General features: G+C 37.1%; 1 protein-coding gene and 1 non-coding gene across 2 annotated transcripts in view; one reads left to right on the forward strand and one right to left on the reverse strand.

Moving 5' to 3' along the window:
• The first annotated feature begins 226 nt into the window (after positions 1 to 226).
• Positions 227 to 345, forward strand: LOC132532575 (small nucleolar RNA SNORA32). Its single transcript, XR_009544513.1, has one exon. It is a non-coding gene; the product is annotated as a small nucleolar RNA SNORA32 (small nucleolar RNA).
• A 6,054-nt stretch (positions 346 to 6,399) lies between these two features.
• The window catches only part of ZNF292 (zinc finger protein 292), a 75,019-nt gene continuing 60,598 nt past the window's right edge, over positions 6,400 to 20,820 (reverse strand). The window contains exon 8 of the mRNA XM_007528714.3: positions 6,400 to 15,239. Coding sequence (XP_007528776.2) covers positions 8,079 to 15,239 — 7,161 coding nt within the window. The 3' untranslated portion in view covers positions 6,400 to 8,078. The remainder of the gene's footprint in view (positions 15,240 to 20,820) is intronic.

Raw genomic sequence — 20,820 nt, forward strand, 5'->3', positions numbered from 1 at the left:
GGCAGGGCTGCAGGTGTGTGTCTCTTTCCCTCTAAATTTTTCTAAGTCTCTATCCAATAATAAGCAATCATTTTAAAAGAAGAGTAACACCCAACTACAATGGGATTATAAGTTTTCCACTCATGGCATATTGACTTTAAGAGAAAAAATTTTAGTAGTACAGCAGACATTTTAAATAACCATAACTAGGTTTGATAAATACTCATGGTTAAAAAGTTCAAATAATAGGTCATTACCAAGGCTTTTAGAATGCGGTTTCTCATTTGCTGTGGACATGACCTTACAAAATGCCCACTAGGTTTGTTCTCTGCTACATTGGTAGCATTCAGCCTTGTGGGAACATCTTGTGAAAAAAAAAAAAAAAGTTCAAATAAGTAAATGCAATAAATTTATCAGTTAACTAAATGGCTTTCCTGGGTTGAAGACTGTGAACAAGACTTGTTAAAATAACTTTGTTCTCTAAGCATTTGGATTGCATCAAATGAAAATATTAGATTCATTGCATACTCTATCTTCCTATTCTTAAGTATCCAGGTGATTGTTAATATCCATACAGAAGGGGCTACTTTGGGTTGCCAAAAAGGGGACATACCTCTTGTGGGGAAGACTTAAAATGTGTTTCCAACAATTTCTTGGTGTGCTCTACTTCTATGAAACCAATCCTGTTGTTCTCAAAAGCCCAGTTACCTTTGAACACTCCAATGCTATATAATAGAGGGAACCTGACACATGAGAACTATCATCACTATGATGTTCTCTGTTCCATGTCTCCAGTCTTTTAAGGGGGGTTTTTTATTTTTTCCTTATCTATAGTTTTCCATCCGTTATCGGTTATAGTTCCACACTGTACCCACCACCAAAGTTTTGTAAACTGCCCCAAGGAATTCTCATCATCTTTCCTTTTCTTGCTTTTCCCTCCCTTCTTTCTCTTTCTCTTCTATTTGGGCATTCTTTTTGCCATGCTCCTCAACTACTTTGAGGATCACCATGAATCTGAAAACTAGCATAGCAGCAAATAAAATCTCTGGCAACACATTACAGCACTACCAATATACACCGAATAGCAGAGTGCTGGTCAAATGTATTGAAAACCTCCACAATTTTTCTCATTTCTGTCCCTTAGTTTCTTTGGCTTAAGGCTGCAAAGACCACAAGTAGCAATCCCATTTTTTTTATTCCTTACCTTCACCAGTAAAACTACCTCTTTTGTGATTCTACTTTGCACTCCAAAAGGTAATTTCCTTCCTTTGGAATCAGTATTAAATAGAAAACACACACACACACACACACACACAAACACATATATATGGACCTCTAAAAAATATTTATAAATCAACTGCTAGTACTGTTTTCTATTAACTTCTATATAATTTTATTAATTTCTATTAATTTTTTCTATTAATTTCTATTAATTTTCTTCAGCAACCAGGACTTTTTAAAAAAATTTATTTATTCCCTTTGGTTGCCCTTGTTGTAGTTATTATTGTTGTCGTTGGATAGGACAGAGAGAAATGGAGAGAGGAGGGGAAGACAGAGAGGGGGAGAGAAAGACAGACACCTGCAGACCTGCTTGACCGCCTGTGAAGCGACTCCCCTGCAGGTGGGGAGCCAGCGGCTTGAACCAGGATCCTTAACCTGGTCCTTGCGCTTTCCACCACGTGCACTTAACCCTCTGCACTACCGCCTGACTCTCTCAGGACAACTCTTAAAGCATTTCAGCTAAGCATACTGGATGCTTATGATCTCCAGATCACATTATGTAAATATTCTGAACTTCTGACTTTCAACTCTCAGGTATATCTTAGTTGTGTGATCCTTTGGCAAAGCTTTTTTTTTTTTTTTTTACAAGAACATCAATTAACTCTCTAGTTTATATAGGTGAGGGAGATTGAACCTGGGACTTACAAGCCTCAGGCATGAAACTCTTTGCATAACCATTATGTTATCTACCCAGCCTTTGCTATTTCCTCCTCTTAAAATGGAGATAAAAGCATCTAAATTATGTCAGTGTAGTAACAAATGAAAATATAAGCTCTTAGCAGTCCCTAGCACATACTAGTGGTACAAAATGTTATCATTACTAGATCAGATACTTGGGACCCAGGTCTGGGAAAAAGTATAGTAGATTCTTATACGGCTGTAGTCTTTGTATTAACATTAGTACTGTTTATTTTTCCACTTCGCCTAAACATGCTTTCCTACTATAAATCTGTCCATTTTTACTAATTCACTGCCTCTCCTGGATTTACTCTACTTAAAGTCCTTCAATCTGCCATTATGCTCATTAAAACAATTTCCTCTAGGATTGTACTTTCCTGCTTCACAAATTTATACTCTGTGACTTTTTGCTAAACAATCCTGTATTTCCCAAACTATTTTGGGTTAAGAAGATATTCCATCCCCACCTCCAAGGGGGTCACCTCACAAGCAGTGAAGCAGGTCTGCAGGTATCTTTCTCTCCCCGTCTTCCCCTCCTCTCTTGATTTCTCTGTCCTATCCAACAATGACATCAATAACAACAACAACCATAATGGTAAAACAATAAGGAAAAAAAAGGGAAAATAAAAAAAGAACATATTCCAAAGCAATTTTCCCAAACTTCCATGTATCTTGGAACATGGAAGCACTCTCCTTGCCAAACCCCCTAGTATTGTACTTTGGCATTTGCCTTTCTTCATACACCAGTTCCTACTAAGGGCATCAACTAACAGTACAACCCAACCAATAATTACAACTAAAATTCTTTAAATTTCTCCTGACTCCAAATAACCTACACATTTACACTACAATACAGTCTATTTCTATAGCCATTTCCAGACACTATAAGGTGCATTCCTCCAAAGGCCTTAAATTGATATCCCAGTCTGTCATGCCTAATTGTTGACCTATTCCCACTAGACCTTCTGTTGACAGCAATTACCTCTAGTTCTTTTCTGTACTCTTGATTTTGTTTCCCACCCTAACCACTCATGCCTCTTCCATTTTGAAGAAAACAATGAAATTACACAATCATGAACAGATTATGCTCTAACTCAACTACGTTTGAATACTGATCTGTACAACTTAGATCCTCATTCTTTACTTGAAATGCCCACAATAAAATATTTTCTAAAGCTTATTGTTGTTAACTTTGCTGTTTTTTTTTTTCACAAAAATTCAACGTTCTGTCAGTAAAACTATGCATTTTATTTTGTAATGCTATGCTCTTGGAATCAAATTTCAATCTCCTATTCCACTTCACCCTAGAATCCACAAATAGTCGACTCATCTTAAAATCTTTCCCCTTCTCTGCCTTCCCCTCCTCTCTCCATTTCCCTCTGTCCTATCCAACAACGACGACATCAATAACAATAACTACAATAATAATAAAAAGGGCAACAAAAGGGAATAAATATTTAAAAAACCTTTTTTAAAAAAAAAAAAAAAGGAAGAGCTCTTTCCAGCTTAAGAGGTAGCAATAACTACCCATACTTGGGATAACAGGGGAATGGAATGGACTTGGTTACTATTGAGCTAAGAACTTTGAGAATCATAGGTGAATTCACGTTATTTAAGAGAAAGAATATTGGGCAAGTTTAAAGGTGGGGTGGGAGGTATTAAGATGTGATAAGACTAACTATGAGGTAGGTAGTTGAATGTATTAAGGCTGGAACATTGAAAACATCCAAGTTCGACATCCTCGAGGAAACACTCACGAAAGACATGTCTCTGATATCTGATTACTGTAAAAAAATGGCGACTAATCCCTAGCACTGCAAAAACGGTATCATCTGTTTTCCATCTACACCATGCCTCGGCCTCGCGTGAGCTTAATGTGCAGCTTGGCGATTCGAGAATCCGGCATGAAGCCCAGCCAGTCTATCTTGGCGTTACTCTCGATTGCACTCTGTCATTTCACGAACATCTCATAAAAACTGCAGCAAAGGTGGGCGCGAGGAATAACATCATTGCAAGACTGGCCAGCTCCTCATGGGGCGCGAGCGCTTCCACACTACGATCATCATCTCTGGCATTATGCTATTCCACTGCAGAATACTGTGCCCCAGTATGGTTCCGTAGCCCCCATGTCCACTTGGTCGATTCCAAATTATATTCCTCCATGAGGATAATTTCTGGAACCATCCGTTCCACCCCGGTTCCATGGCTGCCAGTTCTTAGCAACATCGCCCCGCCAGATATTCGTCGGGATGCGGCATCATCTAAGTTCATTTCCCATGTCTACGCTCGACCGGACCTGCCAATATACGTGGATATCTTCGCCCACCCTGTCCAACGCTTGACGTCTCATCATCCAATCTGGTCCCCTACACCTACACTGAACTTCTCTGTTCCAGACTCTTGGAAACAGAGTTGGCAGTCAGCTGAGGTAAAGAACAAACACCTCATCACAGACCCCTGCAAGTGTCAACCCGGCTTTGACCTAGCACATTATGATTGGGCCCTCCTCAATCGCTATCGAACAGGCCATGGCCGGTGCGCCGCTATGTTCCATCGCTGGGGGGCCAGAGACGACCCGAACTGCCCCTGCGGCTCCAGACTATGACCCACATAGTCAACGACTGCCACCTCTCCAGATTCAAAGGAGGTCTCGAAACTTTACATCAGGCTCAACCTGACGCTGTTGACTGGCTACGGAAGAAGGGCAAACGCCAGAAGAAAAAATCTGGGTCTCAGAAGTATACCAAAATACTAAATAGAATTGTGTTTGTGTACACACTGGTGGCAGTGGTGGTGGGAGAGTCCCCAAAAGTTAGGTACTGGAAGAGGACTGAGGGAAGGGATAGATGGAGCAACTAGAAAGGATAACCTCTTTAATAGCTAATCTGAATTAACCTATTCAAACACACTATTTATTCTTCTTTTTTACTGCCACTTGGTGTTTCCCTGCAGCTCTCTAGAAACTTGTTCTTACCTTGTTAGCTTTCTTTTAAAATACTCTTCTTGCTTCTTGACAGCATTTTCTCCTTATCCTTTCTAGTTGCTTCTGAGACCCAGATTTTTTCAAAGTTCCAGCCTTAATACATTCAACTACCTACCTATAGTTAGTCGTATCACATCTTAATACCTCCCACCCCACCTTTAAGCTTGCCCAGTATTCTTTGTCTTAAATATGTGAAGTCACCTATGATTCTCAAAGTTCTTAGCTCTATAGTAAAGTAACGATGGAAGAGTGCGTTTTTTTTTAAGTGTGGAATGAAATAATCTTAAGATATAAAGTAATGACTCTGTAATACAGCATGTTGGTAAAGCAACATGGAACATAATGCCCAAGTATTTCTAGTTACACACAAACCAAATGCACTGCACTGCTTAATACATCAAGCTTAGAATCCCTTTCCCTTCTGACCAATTGAAAAGTAAAAATTATCTTTCAAGACTCATCTATACTCTCAAGACCTCATGCTGTGACGTCTCCAGCTGTAGTATTTATTCCCTTCTACCCACATATGTATAGGAACTGTGTCTGCTAACTTGATATTCAGCATTTGCCTTGTTAAAAATCTTTGGTTAGTCCTTTAAGATTAATTTAATTTGTTATTTTAATACTGCTCCGTTTTCCAAACTTAAATTCATTTAAATGCATAGTTTGAATATGTTCTGGTCTCTAAGATTCTAATTCTTTAGGCTTAGTAGAGAAAAAAGTCCATTTTTAAAAAAATGACATATTGACATTTAGAATGTTAAGAAAATATATCAAGGCAACAGACTGAGGATACCATGATAAAATATATACTTTTTTTTTTTATACTTGGGCATTATGTTCCATGTCACTCTACTAACATGCTGTATTACAGAGTCATTATTTTATATCTTAAGATTATTTCATTCCACACTAAAAAAAAAAAAAAACTCTTCCATCGTTACTTTTAGTATACAGTACCTGGATATTAAAAAATTTAACTTGATGTTGGCAATCTCACCCACCAAATCTCTATGTACAAGCACAAAAATGCTTCTTAAGCCAATGAGCAAAAGCTCTAGTACAATGGCATTTTCACTTAGCAGTAACTCATTATGACATTCATCAGGAAGCACCTACTAGCTACTGTACTAAATAGCAGTTTTGACAAACTCCTACCTTTAAAAGCTGAGTCAATTTCTAAGAAAACTGTACAGAAACATTCAGTTGTTAACAAAATTTAATATTAAAGTTATTCAAAGTTATCGTTAATTTAGGAAAAAACATGTATTAATCACCCATAAAAACAATTTTTTATTTTAATAAATAACAGTGGGCTTACCAAAAGGGATTTTAATGTGTCAAGTTTTGTGCATATTGGTATTAAACCTTGAGGAGGTGTAACCAACTAGTCAATATAACCCATTAGGACCTAAAAAAAAAAACTATAATACTTTCATAATAAAACTTAAAAAAAAAAATTTTCCAAAAGAAAATAATTCACTCCTTAGCCATGCTTATTTATTCAGAGTACCAGCAATTTCAGTTACTGTTAAGTGCTTCGTTTTTCCTGCAAATCCGATGTTTCACAGAGAATATACATATTTTCATATCATCACAATGTAGTCAATATTTCAGGCTAATATTATTGTGAATGCAAATGCTTCATAACAAAGAAAAAATAAAAAATAAATCAATGCTGCTACTTAGGACAAACAGAAACAAAAGAAAATAGTTAAAGTATGTTATCTTTTGTTTCCAGTACTGATTTAAGTTGAAGGTCATAAATTCTCCTGCAATAACCTCTATCTCTGACGGTGAATCCACAGTATAAATATGGTGAAGAAAGCTAAACTATAAGAGCTAACTATATATTGAATAATCAAAATAATCAGTTATAACAACTAATACTGCTCTGGAAGACCAATCTAATGAAAAAGTATCATTAGATATGGTGGGAAAATACAGACAAATCTGTACAATCTAACATCTATAAACAGTAAAATTAAAACATCCAACTTCCTTATAGAAAGTGTTTCATCTATGTAATTATAAATGTTAAGTACTCTTGCATTTTATAAACACAAGATGGGCTCACTTTGATGATACCAATTTTAGGATTTATAAAAATGTTTTTAAAAATCTTTCCACAAAAGTTTATACAGTTTAAAGCTATACACCAATCTATAAATCTCAGAAAATGGACCAAAAAAAAAAAAAATCTTTTATAAGATCACATGTATAAAACAAGAAATGAAATGTGATTTTATTTAAGGCAATACTGGGCTACTTCACAAATCACCACCTCAAATATTTACACTGCTCCACACTACTAGTTTCTATCACATTCACAAAGGATTTTTTTTTAAATACCAAATGCTTAAAATCTTCAATGTAGTAAATTCTTTATTCACATTTCCATTGTATTTTATGGAATTATAGTAACTATATCCAATTAGAAGCATTGGAAAGAAATGGTAGCTATAGGAAACTGCTAAAGTATCTGCTTTAATTTTACATGAATACCACCCCCAAAATCCTGGATGGTAAATTTACAAAGCAGACAAAATGTTGACATAATGTGCCTATTTTGTGAAAATTGAGATCATCCTATAAATGCTTTATGTAAAAAAAAATAATAATAATTAAAAAAAAATCAGTGAACTATGGCAGAGTTTCTATTTTAGTTCAAAATTTCTTAATTAAAAACAATAAAAGAACCATTTTAAAAACTTGATCACTTAAAAATTAAAATTCCAAATATAAATGTGTAATTTAATAGTTTAGACTTACAGACTGCTGGCAGCAGCAAATGATATACAGTAATAAATATATACAAAAATGTTATCTATAAACAAAAAGTACTGTTATATATGAGCAGTGACCTAGTGAAACATAATCAACAGATAATTCAGTTTAGCTCATGGGAAGGACAAATGATTGATAGAAATCTGAGGTTTAGGTCAATTATTTACAGTAAGTGAAGTACTGATTCTCTTCAAGTCCCATAGGGATAAAAAAAAAAAAAGTTTTACATGACAAATGTCATGGTTTTTTTTTTCTTTTTTGGTCATATTAATTCATAACAAAAAAATGAATACATTTCACAATTCTAACATGCTTGATGGCTTCCTATTTAAAATAAAACTATAGATGATGCATTTATAGTACTTAATTATCAGTACTGCCCTCTCCCTGTGGCTTTACCCAGACTGATTTCTTTCATAACCGATACATCTAGGTCATTTGAATGTACTTCAAGTTTTTTCAGACTGACGGTAGGTTTCATTTCCTGAAGTTGCTTTAAGACAAGCTCAGTGCAATCTTTAAGAGTTTTGTCTAAAACAATTTTTACATTATCACTGCACTGAAGCTGTGATGGATTGGCAAATTGTACAAAAGTTTCACTTTCTTTACAAGGACATACATGATTTCCACTAGTTACAGCAGTCTTGTCAGCACTTTTTCTTGAGTTTGAATGGGATCCTTTTTTATTTCCAGTATTTGGGTGGTCTTTGTCAGTATTTTTCTTCTGCTTTACTGCAGACTCCTCAAGAAACTTCAGAAATGAAGCTTCAAATCCCATTGGCTTAAAAGAGCTCCAGTCAAAAGATGCAGGGTGGTCGTCAGTGGTTTGAATTCCAATAGCAGTTTCTTCTTCTTTATGCATGCTGCTTACCTCAACTGCTGGTGCTGGTCCAGTTTTTTCAATTTTTCGCTTTTTATTTTGGGAAACACTTTTTTCTTTATTGACCCTCTTCAAATTACTTGCTTTTTGTTTTTCTGGCTGGCTGGGATTATTTTCCTGAAAATCAGTGTCTATATTTGAAGAGGTGGGAGCTTGAGTCTCCACATTTGTGTTGTCTTCATTTATTAATTTTGTAATAAATAACTCTGTCAGTTCATCCATTTCATCTTTTTCATGTTTTTCAACTTCCTTCTGTGGACCTGAAGCTAATGTTGTGCTATCAGTGCCCTCTAGTACACATGTGTCAGGATCCTTCATATCACTCTTACCAACTTCTTGCTCACAAGTTTCCTTTACTTGTGAGTCACAACACTGTTTGGAGACAACAAGAAGACTGCGATGCTGTGATGTAAATGCCTTAGACAATTTATGGCATTTATAATGCCTAATTATGTTACTTTCACTTGTAACAACTGATGTACACCCCTTTATCATACATGGATACTGGGTTACAAATCTGCTAGTACACTCAGATAAGGCATCATTTCTAGCCTTTATAGAATATACATGCTTTCCACGTTTCAAAGAGTAAGGTTTATTTTCTTCAATATGCACAATCTTTGCATTCTTGTTCTCTAAATTAGTTCTTTTCTTTCGTTTAGTCTTAGGCAACTTGATTCCTTCCTTTCCAGATCTGCTGTGTTTTGTCCCCCGATACTTAGATTTTGTCTTTTCTTGGTTTGCTTTGCTTGACATATTTTCCTGACCAGGTGTTAATCTTCTTGGTCGAATCAAATGAGCTTTATGTTTGTCATTATGCTTGTTAAAAATATGTCGAAGAAGATTAGATCGAGTTGCGTATATACGGTCACAACCTTCACAGTCACATTTGTACACACCATCTTCTTCACTTTTACTTCCCTTTATCCCAATTCCATGGTCCACCTCAAGATGAACAACATAGTTCAAATATGTAGTAAATGAAGATTTACACTCTAACTGGTCACATGAAAATTTCCCTACATTCACAGAAGCAGTCATACTTTCAATTTCCTCAGGAGTCATTTCATGAAGTTTCATGTAGTGTTGTATTAGGCCAGTAATTGCTTGAAAAATCCGAGAACAGTCACTCACCTGACATCGAAATTCTTTCACAGTATGTTTAGTTTCAATTTCTTCACTGTCTTTACCAGTTTCACTTTCCTCTTCAACCTCTGCAGAAAAAGCAGGCAAATCTGATTTGTGAACAGCTTGGTAATGCAGAATTAAGTTTTGCTGTATTGTAAAGGCAGCAAAGCAACCTTGGTGAACACATCGATAAGGTCTGTAGGGACTGTATTTTGCTGGAAATTCAAGGGATTGGGAAACTGGCTTCTTGCGTTTTTTCTCTTCCTTTTCTTTCCTATTCCTCCTAACTTTCCGTCCTTTGGTTTGTGTGCTTGTGAGAGAGGTTGTATCACACTGTTCTGATGAAGTAACTGTGATCACTTGTGAAGAGTTTTCTGTATTTTCAGGACTTTTTTTTTCTGCAAGTTCTTTTTCTGGTATCACAGATACATCACTGAGTGCATTTTCTTTCACTGTTCCTAGTTCTAAAGGAGACTGGAATTCTCTTTTATTTTCTTCTGTTGTATCTAGCTGTCTTTTTACTTGTGTTACTTGTGGGGCTGGTGAGTTTTCATTCTGAGATTTCCTTCCATAAGGCCTTTTTATTTTTAACTTTACCATTTCTTCTGTGGTAAAATGATGTACCAACTGACAGTGTGCCCGAAGATTAGAATTTCTTGTAAATGTTTTTGTACAGGTAGGTACTACACATTTAAATGGAGCAAATTTCAACTGATTCTTCTTAATTTCAAGAATCATCTCTGGAGTGTATTGATGAATTTTACCATAGTGTTTAAATAGTGCATCCTTTGTCATAGCACTATAGTTACAGTCTTGGTTTTGACAAACAAAGGGTTTATTAACTCTGTCATTAAACTGAATGTTGTTTATCATTTCAGAAACTGGTTGAACAACTGTAGCATTTGGAATTAATTTAGCAGGAGTGGGAGTCAGTGTTACTGATGTATTAATTAGTACACAATGGGACACTGGTGTGGATAGATTGTTTTCTAATTTTAATTTCTGTAAGCCTTCTAAGATTTCCTGTACTTGATCCCCCTTATGCAATATTTCAGACTGAGGAATGTTACTTTTTGTTGGCATGGCACCTATAAAGGAGGAAAACTGAGGTGGATCTGGTAATCTGTTATTTTGAACAGTATTTACTGATGGAAGCTGAATGTTATAATTTATTTGAGCATTCTGTGATGTTCCACCAACAGCCCGAGATTCATTTTTTACATCAAGCATTTGAGAATTCATAGCAGTTTTAATAATTTCTAGAGTCTTTTCAAAGTTTTGTATAACATTATCTTCAGAAATTTGCAAATCAGAACTTGAAGTTGTGCATGTATTCAATGCCATCATTTGAGAATCATCATTCTCAGCCTTTAATGTCAAAGGAGCTAACACTGCATTGGACTCAAGAGTGGATTTAAAGTTTTCTTTTACATCAGTCATAAATAACTGATTGTCAACATTATTTAACTTCTCTGTTAGATTTCCCACCAAGCCCTGAGGTTCACAATTTGGAATTACATTTGGATGAAGGTTTGTAGTTGGTATTTCAATACTCTTTGCTATAAGTCCCATTGCTGTTAAGTCACTTGTTACCAAGTTTTGGGAAGTATTAGGCACAATTAGCGGAGGAACAACTTTCTTTCTTCTTTTAGAGGCACTGTTTCCCTTTTTATTGTTTAAGTGAATGGACTTTGTATTTTGAGGTCCACTTATAACTGAAACACGTGCATTATTATTTGTAAAGTTTTGCGATGGCCCACTAGGATTTGGAAATGGAGTAGAACATAAGCCATTTTCAACAGTCTTCAGTAGTAAGTCATTTGAAGGGAAAACAGGCAAACTGGGACAACATTCCTCAATGGAGGAAGGTTTGGAGTTTTGTGTCCCATTCTGGTTTGTCAGCAGGGAGTTTGGGGGGCACACAGTCTGCAACAGGGGTGGCACAGTTGGGTTTGGTATCAATGTTGCATTTACTTGTGCTGTATCTGAGACACAACTGACTGGAACATGAGGAAGTACTTCAGCACCCTCAAATGTACTGGGGATGCCAGCAGTTTCCAAAGCCTGTTTAATAATTTCACTTCCTTCCTGACTAACATTTGTATTAAAGTTAGTCACACTAGTCCGAGGAAATGTATTCGGTAAAAAGGTTGATGAGCGATTTTCAGCAGCAAGAAGTTGCAGGAATGATGGATCTTTAAAACATGTTTCTGGATTGAAGGTAGACTGTTGAGGCTGCTGCAAATTTATTGCATTTGTGGAGAGAATCATGCTGGCAAGAAGCGAAGGCTGTCCATTATTCTGTAGAAGTTCTTGAGCAATTTCTGCTCTATCCAGTGGTTTACAATAGGATCTCTTAGACAAGTGTCCACCTAGAGACCTGGGATTAGTAAAAGCCCTGTAACACCTGCTACATATAAATTTCCCATCTCTGATAATTGCAGGCCATTTAGCCCTTTTGTTGTGCTTGGGTTTTCTTTCTTTCCCATTTGGGCCCCGTCCACGTTCTTTTTTAACTTTTTCAGGTGCAGACTGTTGGGTATTGGTGCCATTAAAGTCATTTACAACACTCACCTGTGAAGGAAAAACTGTATTTTCACCGTTACCTCCCTTTAGAAAGGAGGAGTTAGTGTTTCCTTCAATCTGCGAGGGAAAATGATTTGTGTTATTTCCCAGCTGGGAAAAACCAGAATTAGTCCCACTATCTGCTGGTGAAGGGAAGAGAGACATTGAACTGTTTTCTGCAGGTAAGGAAAGGAAGGGATCTGAGCCACTGTCAATATTCAAAGGCAAGACTGTTTTGGTTAGATCTTCCATTTGTGCTGGCAAGGTAGTACTAGTCAAATTTTCCATTTGCGCACATAACATACCACCACCTTGTTCACTTTTATCCTGAGAAGGTATATTTGGATCAATGACACTTTCCACTGTGGGCAGCAGTGGAGCTGACACACTGGCTAAATGAGCTGGAAAAACAGAAGGTGAGATATGCTGTAACTGATCTGAACATGTAGAAGTCCCACTGGCTTTGGTCTGTGGTGTAAAAAATGCATTATTAGAGCTGCTCACCTGTGATGGCAAAAAATAAACAAACTTCCCATTATTTGGTTTATTTAAGTTGTTAGGTTTCTGACCTTTTTTATTTTTGCGCTGCAATTTAAATGTGGCATATTGGTCAGGGTGTGCTGTCTTCATGTGTTTCCCAATACTCTGTGAAGAATTATAGGTTCGAGTACATCCCTCGACCTGGCAACTGAATTTTTGAACTGGAGCTTTTGGAGGCACTGATGGAGTTCCCACAGAACTACTTAGGTTGGGTTGTGATGAAGCAAATGTGATAGTTTCTAATGTCTTAAGAGGTAAATTATAAAGGGTGGTTGATGCTTTATCACTATCTCCACAGTCAGCCTTAGGAGTTGGTAAATTGTTTTGAAATCCTGTTTGATTTTGCACAGAAAAGGTCATCAGGCTGTTCACTTGTCTTTCTAAGTTTTGTGAGGTAAGGTCATCTATTTTGAGGGTTTCGGAGTTCACTGAAGAATCCGATGTCACCTGGGCTTCATTAAAGCAACTCTGTTTTCTCTCTTGAAAATTTGGATGACACAAATCATTACAAGTACCTTCAACAGATGCTTTTAAGTCTGTAACTAGTGATTCACTATTGCCTTCCACAGCTGAGTTATCTTGCTTTCCAAAGTTATCCTCGATCCCTTGATTGAGAGACACCTTAATAGACACAGCTACTTCACTGGCTTGAAGCAGAGGAGTAGTAACAGAATTTTCCAAACCATTTGACAATGGTCCATCAAGTTGTCTGAATTCAGAAGTAGAAATCTGGTCTTGTTTGGTCACCAGTGATTCTGTGCTGCTTTTATCCCAACTGTTATTTCTATCTGCTGACAAGGTGTTTTCAATGCTACTCTCTGAAGGAAGCAGAGGGCTCTCTTTTGCAGTATTTCCTTCTGTGCTTTCATTCACTTTGGAAGGTTGAACAGACTCTCCAGAAGAATTAAAATGGTCTTCAGGAGGTAACGACTTTTCAGGAGTACTATGATCATCCAGATGCTTTTCGAGCTCACTCTGAGATCGATAAACTTTACCACAACCTGTGAACTTACAAGTGTAGGTATTATAATGCTGTGCTTCATGATCATATAGTAAATATGCTTCTGAAAAAATTCTGCCACATTTAGGAAACATACACTTTGCTCTAAAAACCTGGTGTTCCTTTCGGTGGGTTAAGAGTTCTGCATAACTATTAAAACCAGCCTTACATTTCATTTGTATACAGATATATGGTTTACTGCCACAGTGCATCTGTAAGTGATCATTGAGATGAGTAACACTTACAAAATGCCGTCTACAGTACTGGCAAATAACTTTTTTGCTTTGCATTTCAAGAAAGCGCTTGGCATCTTCATTATCCTTATGCCCCTTCACGTGAGCAATTAAATTTTTAAAGTACTTAAAGCCCTTTTTACAAAAAGATACAGGGCAATTAAATTCATTAACAGGTACTGGTTTCTGGACTGGAATCACTTCTGGCTCATAAGACTTGTCTTTATCATCATTCTCATCATCGGAACCATCATTGTCATTAAATACTATGAAGTCTGTTGAATAGAGACTATTCTTTTTTATAGGTCGCTGTTCCTGCTTGGTCACAGCATTAATCTTCTGATTCTCATTGACAGTTGTGATCTTAGGAGGTCTTCCCAATCTCCTTAATGGTTTCATAGCTGCTAACCTTTCTTTACTAGACTGTTTAACATGCAATGTGACATGAGGGACAAAAGTTTCTTTAGAATTAAAGTTCTTAGCACATATAGGGCAACTGTAAACCCCATCTTTGTAATGTTTCTGAGCATGCCGTACTATTCTATGACCAAGAAATTCTTTGTCACATAGCACACAATACTGCATGTAGGCTTGCCAATTCCTAAACCTAGCAGATATAAATCCCCCCTCTTTCAAGTGTTTCATCTCTTTCTTCTTCTGCTTATCATCACACATGTCTTTAAGGAAGCCAGAATTAGCACCAATTCCACCAGAAAGTCCATTTACAGAAGTTTCTTTAATATCTCCCTGGTAGTCTGCTACTTTTTCATAAACTTCACTGTCATTCAGTTCATCTATTGAAGACACAATGGATGCTTCTTCCCCCATTAATGCAAGACACTGTCGCTTTAAGGTTTTCCAATCCCAGAATTCTGGATCAAAGGGCCACTGGGTTTTCAAAACAAGTAGGAGCTCACAGCGTAGAGAATTTGGTATTGGAAGATTTTCTTCATCATATTTCTGGTCTGGCTGATTATACAACATTTCCACAGCATAATATGCATCTACAGTAGGCTCTATAAGAAATTCACTTAATTGACAGGCACGTTTAACTTCCAGATCATCAGGCAGCAAGCATGAGATAGTCTTGCAAATAGATACTTTCACTTCAGTATTTTCTGTAGATTCTAAGCGAAGTGCTTTTACACATAGTTCTATACAGGTAGCAAGTCCAGCTCCTTCAGTCTGTAAAAAAGCAAACAGGGAATGTTAACCTAATTTACACACATCAGTGAATTTAGCAAATTTTAAAAATGAAGGCTACATTTCTCATATTTTGTGACAGCTAATATAAAAAACAAAAAACCAAAAACGCCTTTTCCTTAAAGGGGGCCTTATGCCCCCATAGGACCTTGTCCTCAACTTGGATCAATAATGGTAGAAAATGTTCCATCCTCCAAAGGAGGCTGGACAACATACTCTATGCTACACCTGAAGAAGATGGGTCCTGATATTGGGGCAGCTTGGAATGTTCCTACTGATGACCACAGAATGTGAGCTCAGATCTACAGGGATGCAGAGGTCACAAAGGCTCCTAAGCTAAATATGGGCCCCAGATCACATCAAATCGATGAGGTTTACAGTCAACAATATTTATACACCTTTCCCATATTTGGGAGCTACTCTCTTCCCTGATCCAGCTTTCTGGTCCTTTTCCTAGCCATGACATCATCTCCCCAGACAATAACTTGGATCCACCTGCATATCAGATTTCAGGCTCAGGGGAAAAAAAAGAAAAGAAAAAAAGAAAAGAAAAACTAGTATAGCCACAGGTCCTTTGGAATATAACTAGAATAGGCCTACTATCTATCTACAAAACGGAAACCCTTCCTCTCCCCCCCGCCCTTCATCTGCACTATTCCAGCCTTTAGGTTCATGATTGGTCAACAATTTGTTTGGCTTTATATGTTAACTCTCTTTTCAGCCACCAGGTTCCAGATGCTAGCAGGATGCCAACTCGACTTCCTTGGACAGACAACCCCACCAATGTATCCTAGAGCTCTGATTCCCCAGAGCCCTTCCTTTCTAGGGAAAGAGAGAGACAGGCTGGGAGTATGGATCGACCTGTTAACATCCATGTTTAGTGGGGAAGCAATTACAGAAGCCAGACCTTCCACCTTCTGCATCCCACAATGACCTTGGGTCATACTCCCAGAGGGTTAAAGAATAGGAAAGCTATCAAGAGAGGGGAAGGGATATGGAGTTCTGGTGGTAGGATTATGTGGAGTTGTATCCCTCTTATCCTATGGTTTTTGTCAGTGTTTCCTTCATATAAATAAAATTTTAAAAATTTTAAAAAAGGGGGCCCTTACAACGCAAGACATAAAACTAACACACTAAGTGACTAGGAAATGTCAGGACTGTTAGCACAAATCTTTTTACTTTTGAATTTGCAATCCTTTTACAACAAAACTGTCTACCTAAACTATAAAACTGAAAATGTCAAAGAAAATAAAAACATCAGTAGAGATCTATGTGTACATATGTTCATAGCAGCACAGTCTGTAATTGCCAAAATTTGGCAGCAACCCTAATGTCCAACAACAGATAAGTGGTATAACTTAAAAAATTGTGGTATAATGACATGATGGAATATTCCTCAGCTGTTAAAATGAAGTCATCTTCTTTTTATCATCTTGGGTGGAACTTGAAAAAAGCATGTTAAGTAAGGTAAGCCAAAAAGAGAAGGAAGCCTACCTAATGATCTCACTTAGAAGAGGAACTTAATAAACAGGGGTAGGAGGGAGAACACAAAGTGAAATGTGGATTAGTCATGGTGTGTTGCACCAAAGCAAAGGACTGGGGAAAGAGAAGGGGTGAGGAGTAGGACAGAAGGAACTTTGGGAACCTGGTGTATAATGAACTATACTGTAAATATTAATCCCCCACAAATTAAAAAAAATTAAGAATGCCTTCATACTTTATTCATGCACAAAAGTCTTTTCTGGTCTATAGCCATACCACCCTGAACATGCCGATCTTGGGAAGTCTGTTTGTATAACCATTGTGCTATCTCCCCAACCTGAACTATTATTATTAATGTCACCAGGATTATCACTGGTGCTTAGTACCTGTAATCCACTGCTTCCAGTGACCATTTTTTCCTTTACTATTTAACAAGATAGCGAGAAATTGAGAGAGGAAGGATATAATCAGAGGGTGAGAGAAAGAGACAATTGTACCATGCTTCACTATTGTGAATCTTCCTCCCTGATGGTGAGGACCAGGGACTTGAACCTGGCCCCATCTTGAACTATTATTACTGAGAGGAATAATGAAGGTAAGACTCACTTTAATGAAAAACACAGCAATGAGAAAGCTTAAAAAAAAATTTACTTTTATTTTAAAAAAGGATATAAATACATGAGAAACAAGTTAGCCAAGGGATAGAACAGATTATGAGATTCAGGCAAGAAAAAGAAATAATAATAAAAGCCTGACAGGGTCTGTACTTTCACAGCTTTCAACTATGCAGTCCTAAGCTCAATAACCAGGATCACATGTGCCAGAGTTATACTCTGGTTTTCTTTCTCCTCTCTCATCAATAAGTCAACAAAATTTTTAAGGCTGTTTGAATTCACAATCTCCTAGAGTTATAATGTGATTAAAATTCAAATACTCCATAAAGATCAATTTCATAAATAACAAGTTAATAAAAGTACTTACATAGTCAACTTGAATTTATGAGTGAAAGGAAAAAAAATTAAGTAATAGTTCAATGTAAGAATACAGAGATCTAGTCCTTTTTGGCATTAGAACAGTAGTACGTGAACTGGGGAAAAAAAATATAAGATTTTTCTGTTTTTGTTTTTTTGTTCCTTCACTCTAACTGTATAGTATTCTTAACCTAAAACTTACAAACTGGTTATTAGTGCCCTATGTGATATCAGATTCAGTTCTTTTTGATGTCATACCATAACATCTTACATAGCTTAAAAATTTCTTAAATGGTTTTTAAAGTAACTTAGAATTAAATGTAAACTTATCATGTAATACAAAAGGACTACCAAAACCTAACCCAGGCCTTGACTGATCTACCCTCACCATTTCTTTCCCCTTACTCAACAAGCCTAAACTTCAGGCAAACTGAGTTAACTGTAGTTTTCAACATACTATTCTTTCATGTCTTGATAACTACAACTCTAGACACTGATTTGATAAGACAAATATATTGGCACTTATTCAGAGTTCACACAGAGTTCCGAAAACTTGTATTTATTTTTTAAAGTCAAAGAACTTTTCAGCCCTGGCTATTGGAGGTGCTAGGGATCAAACTTGGGAATTTATACATTTAAGTCCTGTGCAATCTGCCCAGGCTCGCTCTTAAAACATTTGTAATTGGGAATCAGGTGGTAGCACAGTGGGTTAAGCGTAGGTGGCGCGAAGTGCAAGGACTGGCATAAGGATCTTGGTTCAAGACCCTGGCTCCCCACCTGCAGGGGAGGGTCCCTTCACAGGTGGTGAAGCTGGTCTGCAGGTGTCTGTCTTTCTCTTCCTGTCTTCCCCTCCTCTCTCCATTTCTCTGTCCTATCTAACAATGACAACATCAATAACAACAATAACTACAACAACAATAAAAAACAAGGGCACTCAACCAAGTGTATACCACCACCAGGTCCACCTACTTAATGAAATTGTTCCAGAAACTTAAAGGTGTAAAGGTAGATTCTGATATTCATAAAAGGCCCCGTTTTAAAGTGCTGAGTAGTGGTGCACACATTACCATGTTCAGGAACCTGGGTTTAGGGCCACAGTCCCCACCTGCAGGGGTAAGCTTTATGAGCAATGAATCAGTACTGTAGGTGTCTCTTTTTCTATCTTCCTCAAACCCTTACCCACCCCCTACCCCTTAACTTCTCTGTCTCTACTAAAAAGAACAAAAAGAAAGACTGCCAGGAATGGTGGGTTCATTACATAGGAACTCAAGTCCTAGAAATAACTATGGTGACAATAAATAAATAAATAAATAGTCCCCTTTTGGTCACAGAGACAAGAGATTTAAAGGGCTAATTTATTTGTTCAGCATCTACATTATATAAAATTCTGTGAGAATAAATGTACTAACACATAAGCCTTAACATTGCTGTTTTTATAATAAAAAGACCTACATTATATTTCAAACTTTTCTGTTTATTCATCAAGACGGGAATAGTGCTACAACAAAAAATATAAAAAGATGCTCCAGCTATGTGTTGTTTCTTTTGCAGAGTCAACTAGAGCTTAATAAGTAAACAAGTAGACAACCTCACCAATATGTCCTGGAACCCACCTCTCCAGAGCAACTGAGGCCTGACACTTTTTGTGTCTAATCTATTTAATCCAATTGTTAATGTTTTCATTTCAATGACCTAATCTGCTTTGACATTTTGATAGTATTTTATGTTTTAACCCTTTATCTCTCTAAATATATACTTTATAGATTTATCCATATAGTATTATTTAGAGAAACATAATCCTAGCTTTTGTCTACTAAAATTGATTCAATCCAGTTTGTTTCATAGGTTTTGTAAATCTTTTTTTCTTTTTTGCTTCTAGGGTTATTGCTGGGGCTCAGCCTGCACTACGAATCCACTGCTCCTGGAGGCCATTTTTTCCCCTTTTGTTGCCCTTGTTGTTTATTGATGTTGTTGTTATTGCTGTCATTGTTGGATAGGACAGAGAGAAATCGAGAAATGATGGGAAGACAGGGGAAGAGGAGGATAGACAGACACCTGCAGACCTGCTTCACCGCTTGTGAAACGAATGGGGGTGGGGAGGGAGGGGAAGACAGCTCAAATGGGATCCTTCCGCAGGCCCTTGCACTTTGCATTACCTGCACTTAACCCGCTGTGCTACCTGGTCTCCTGGTTTTGTAAATCTTGATGGCTTTAAATGTATGTACTCTGTAATTTCTACCCATGTTAATTTAATCCTACTGTTATTCTTTTTTTGCTAAAATTCTCTCCTGGTATAATGTTTCACATTTTGTAAATGTGATCACAGTTCATAGCCCAGCTGAATATATACACAAGGATCTTTACCATCCACCTATGACAGAAATATTTTTCTAGTCTACCCTTTCAATTATAGTACTTCACTAATGAGGGTGGGGCACAGTTTTAACTTCCCAACTTGAAAGGGCTATTCCCACATAGTTTTCTCCTGTACCTGTTGGCCACCTTAGTTTCAATACTTTTCAGTTTAGGAGATGCCTAACATCAAACAGCTCAAAATGTCTTTTTTTTTTTTTTTTTTAAATCTTTACTTATTATTGGACAGAGACAGACAGACACACACACACACACACACACACACACACACACACATGGGGGGGGGGAGGGAGAGGCAGAGGCAGACAGAGAGAGACCTTCAGTTCTATTTCACCACTAGTGAAGTTTCCCCCCTGCAGTTGGGGACCAGGCACTTGTGCACAAAGACCCAGGTGTGCCACCACCTGGCCCCCAGCTTAAACTTTATGTCCCAGCTTTTAGATGCTTCTTTATCTTGAGACTAGTAATTTCCCCGGAATTCTTGCAATTGCAGCTGTTATACAGTTTTAAAAGATGTTTATCAGGTATTTCTTGTTGTTTTGTAGATGGAATTTTAGTAACTGCTAGACTTCTAGTAACAGAGGCAATCTATTTCTCTATACTCTTGGTATAGATTCCTGTAGAATCAAATTATCTAACTGTGTAACATCTAAGTAGAATACAATACCAGTATTATGCATATTACTTTTCTTCTGGCTAAGAGCAAACCCCTGGCTCTCACTGCAGTTTTAAGCTTC

The sequence above is a fragment of the Erinaceus europaeus genome, chromosome 13 (assembly GCF_950295315.1).
Source record: "Erinaceus europaeus chromosome 13, mEriEur2.1, whole genome shotgun sequence".
Taxonomy (NCBI): domain Eukaryota; kingdom Metazoa; phylum Chordata; class Mammalia; order Eulipotyphla; family Erinaceidae; genus Erinaceus; species Erinaceus europaeus.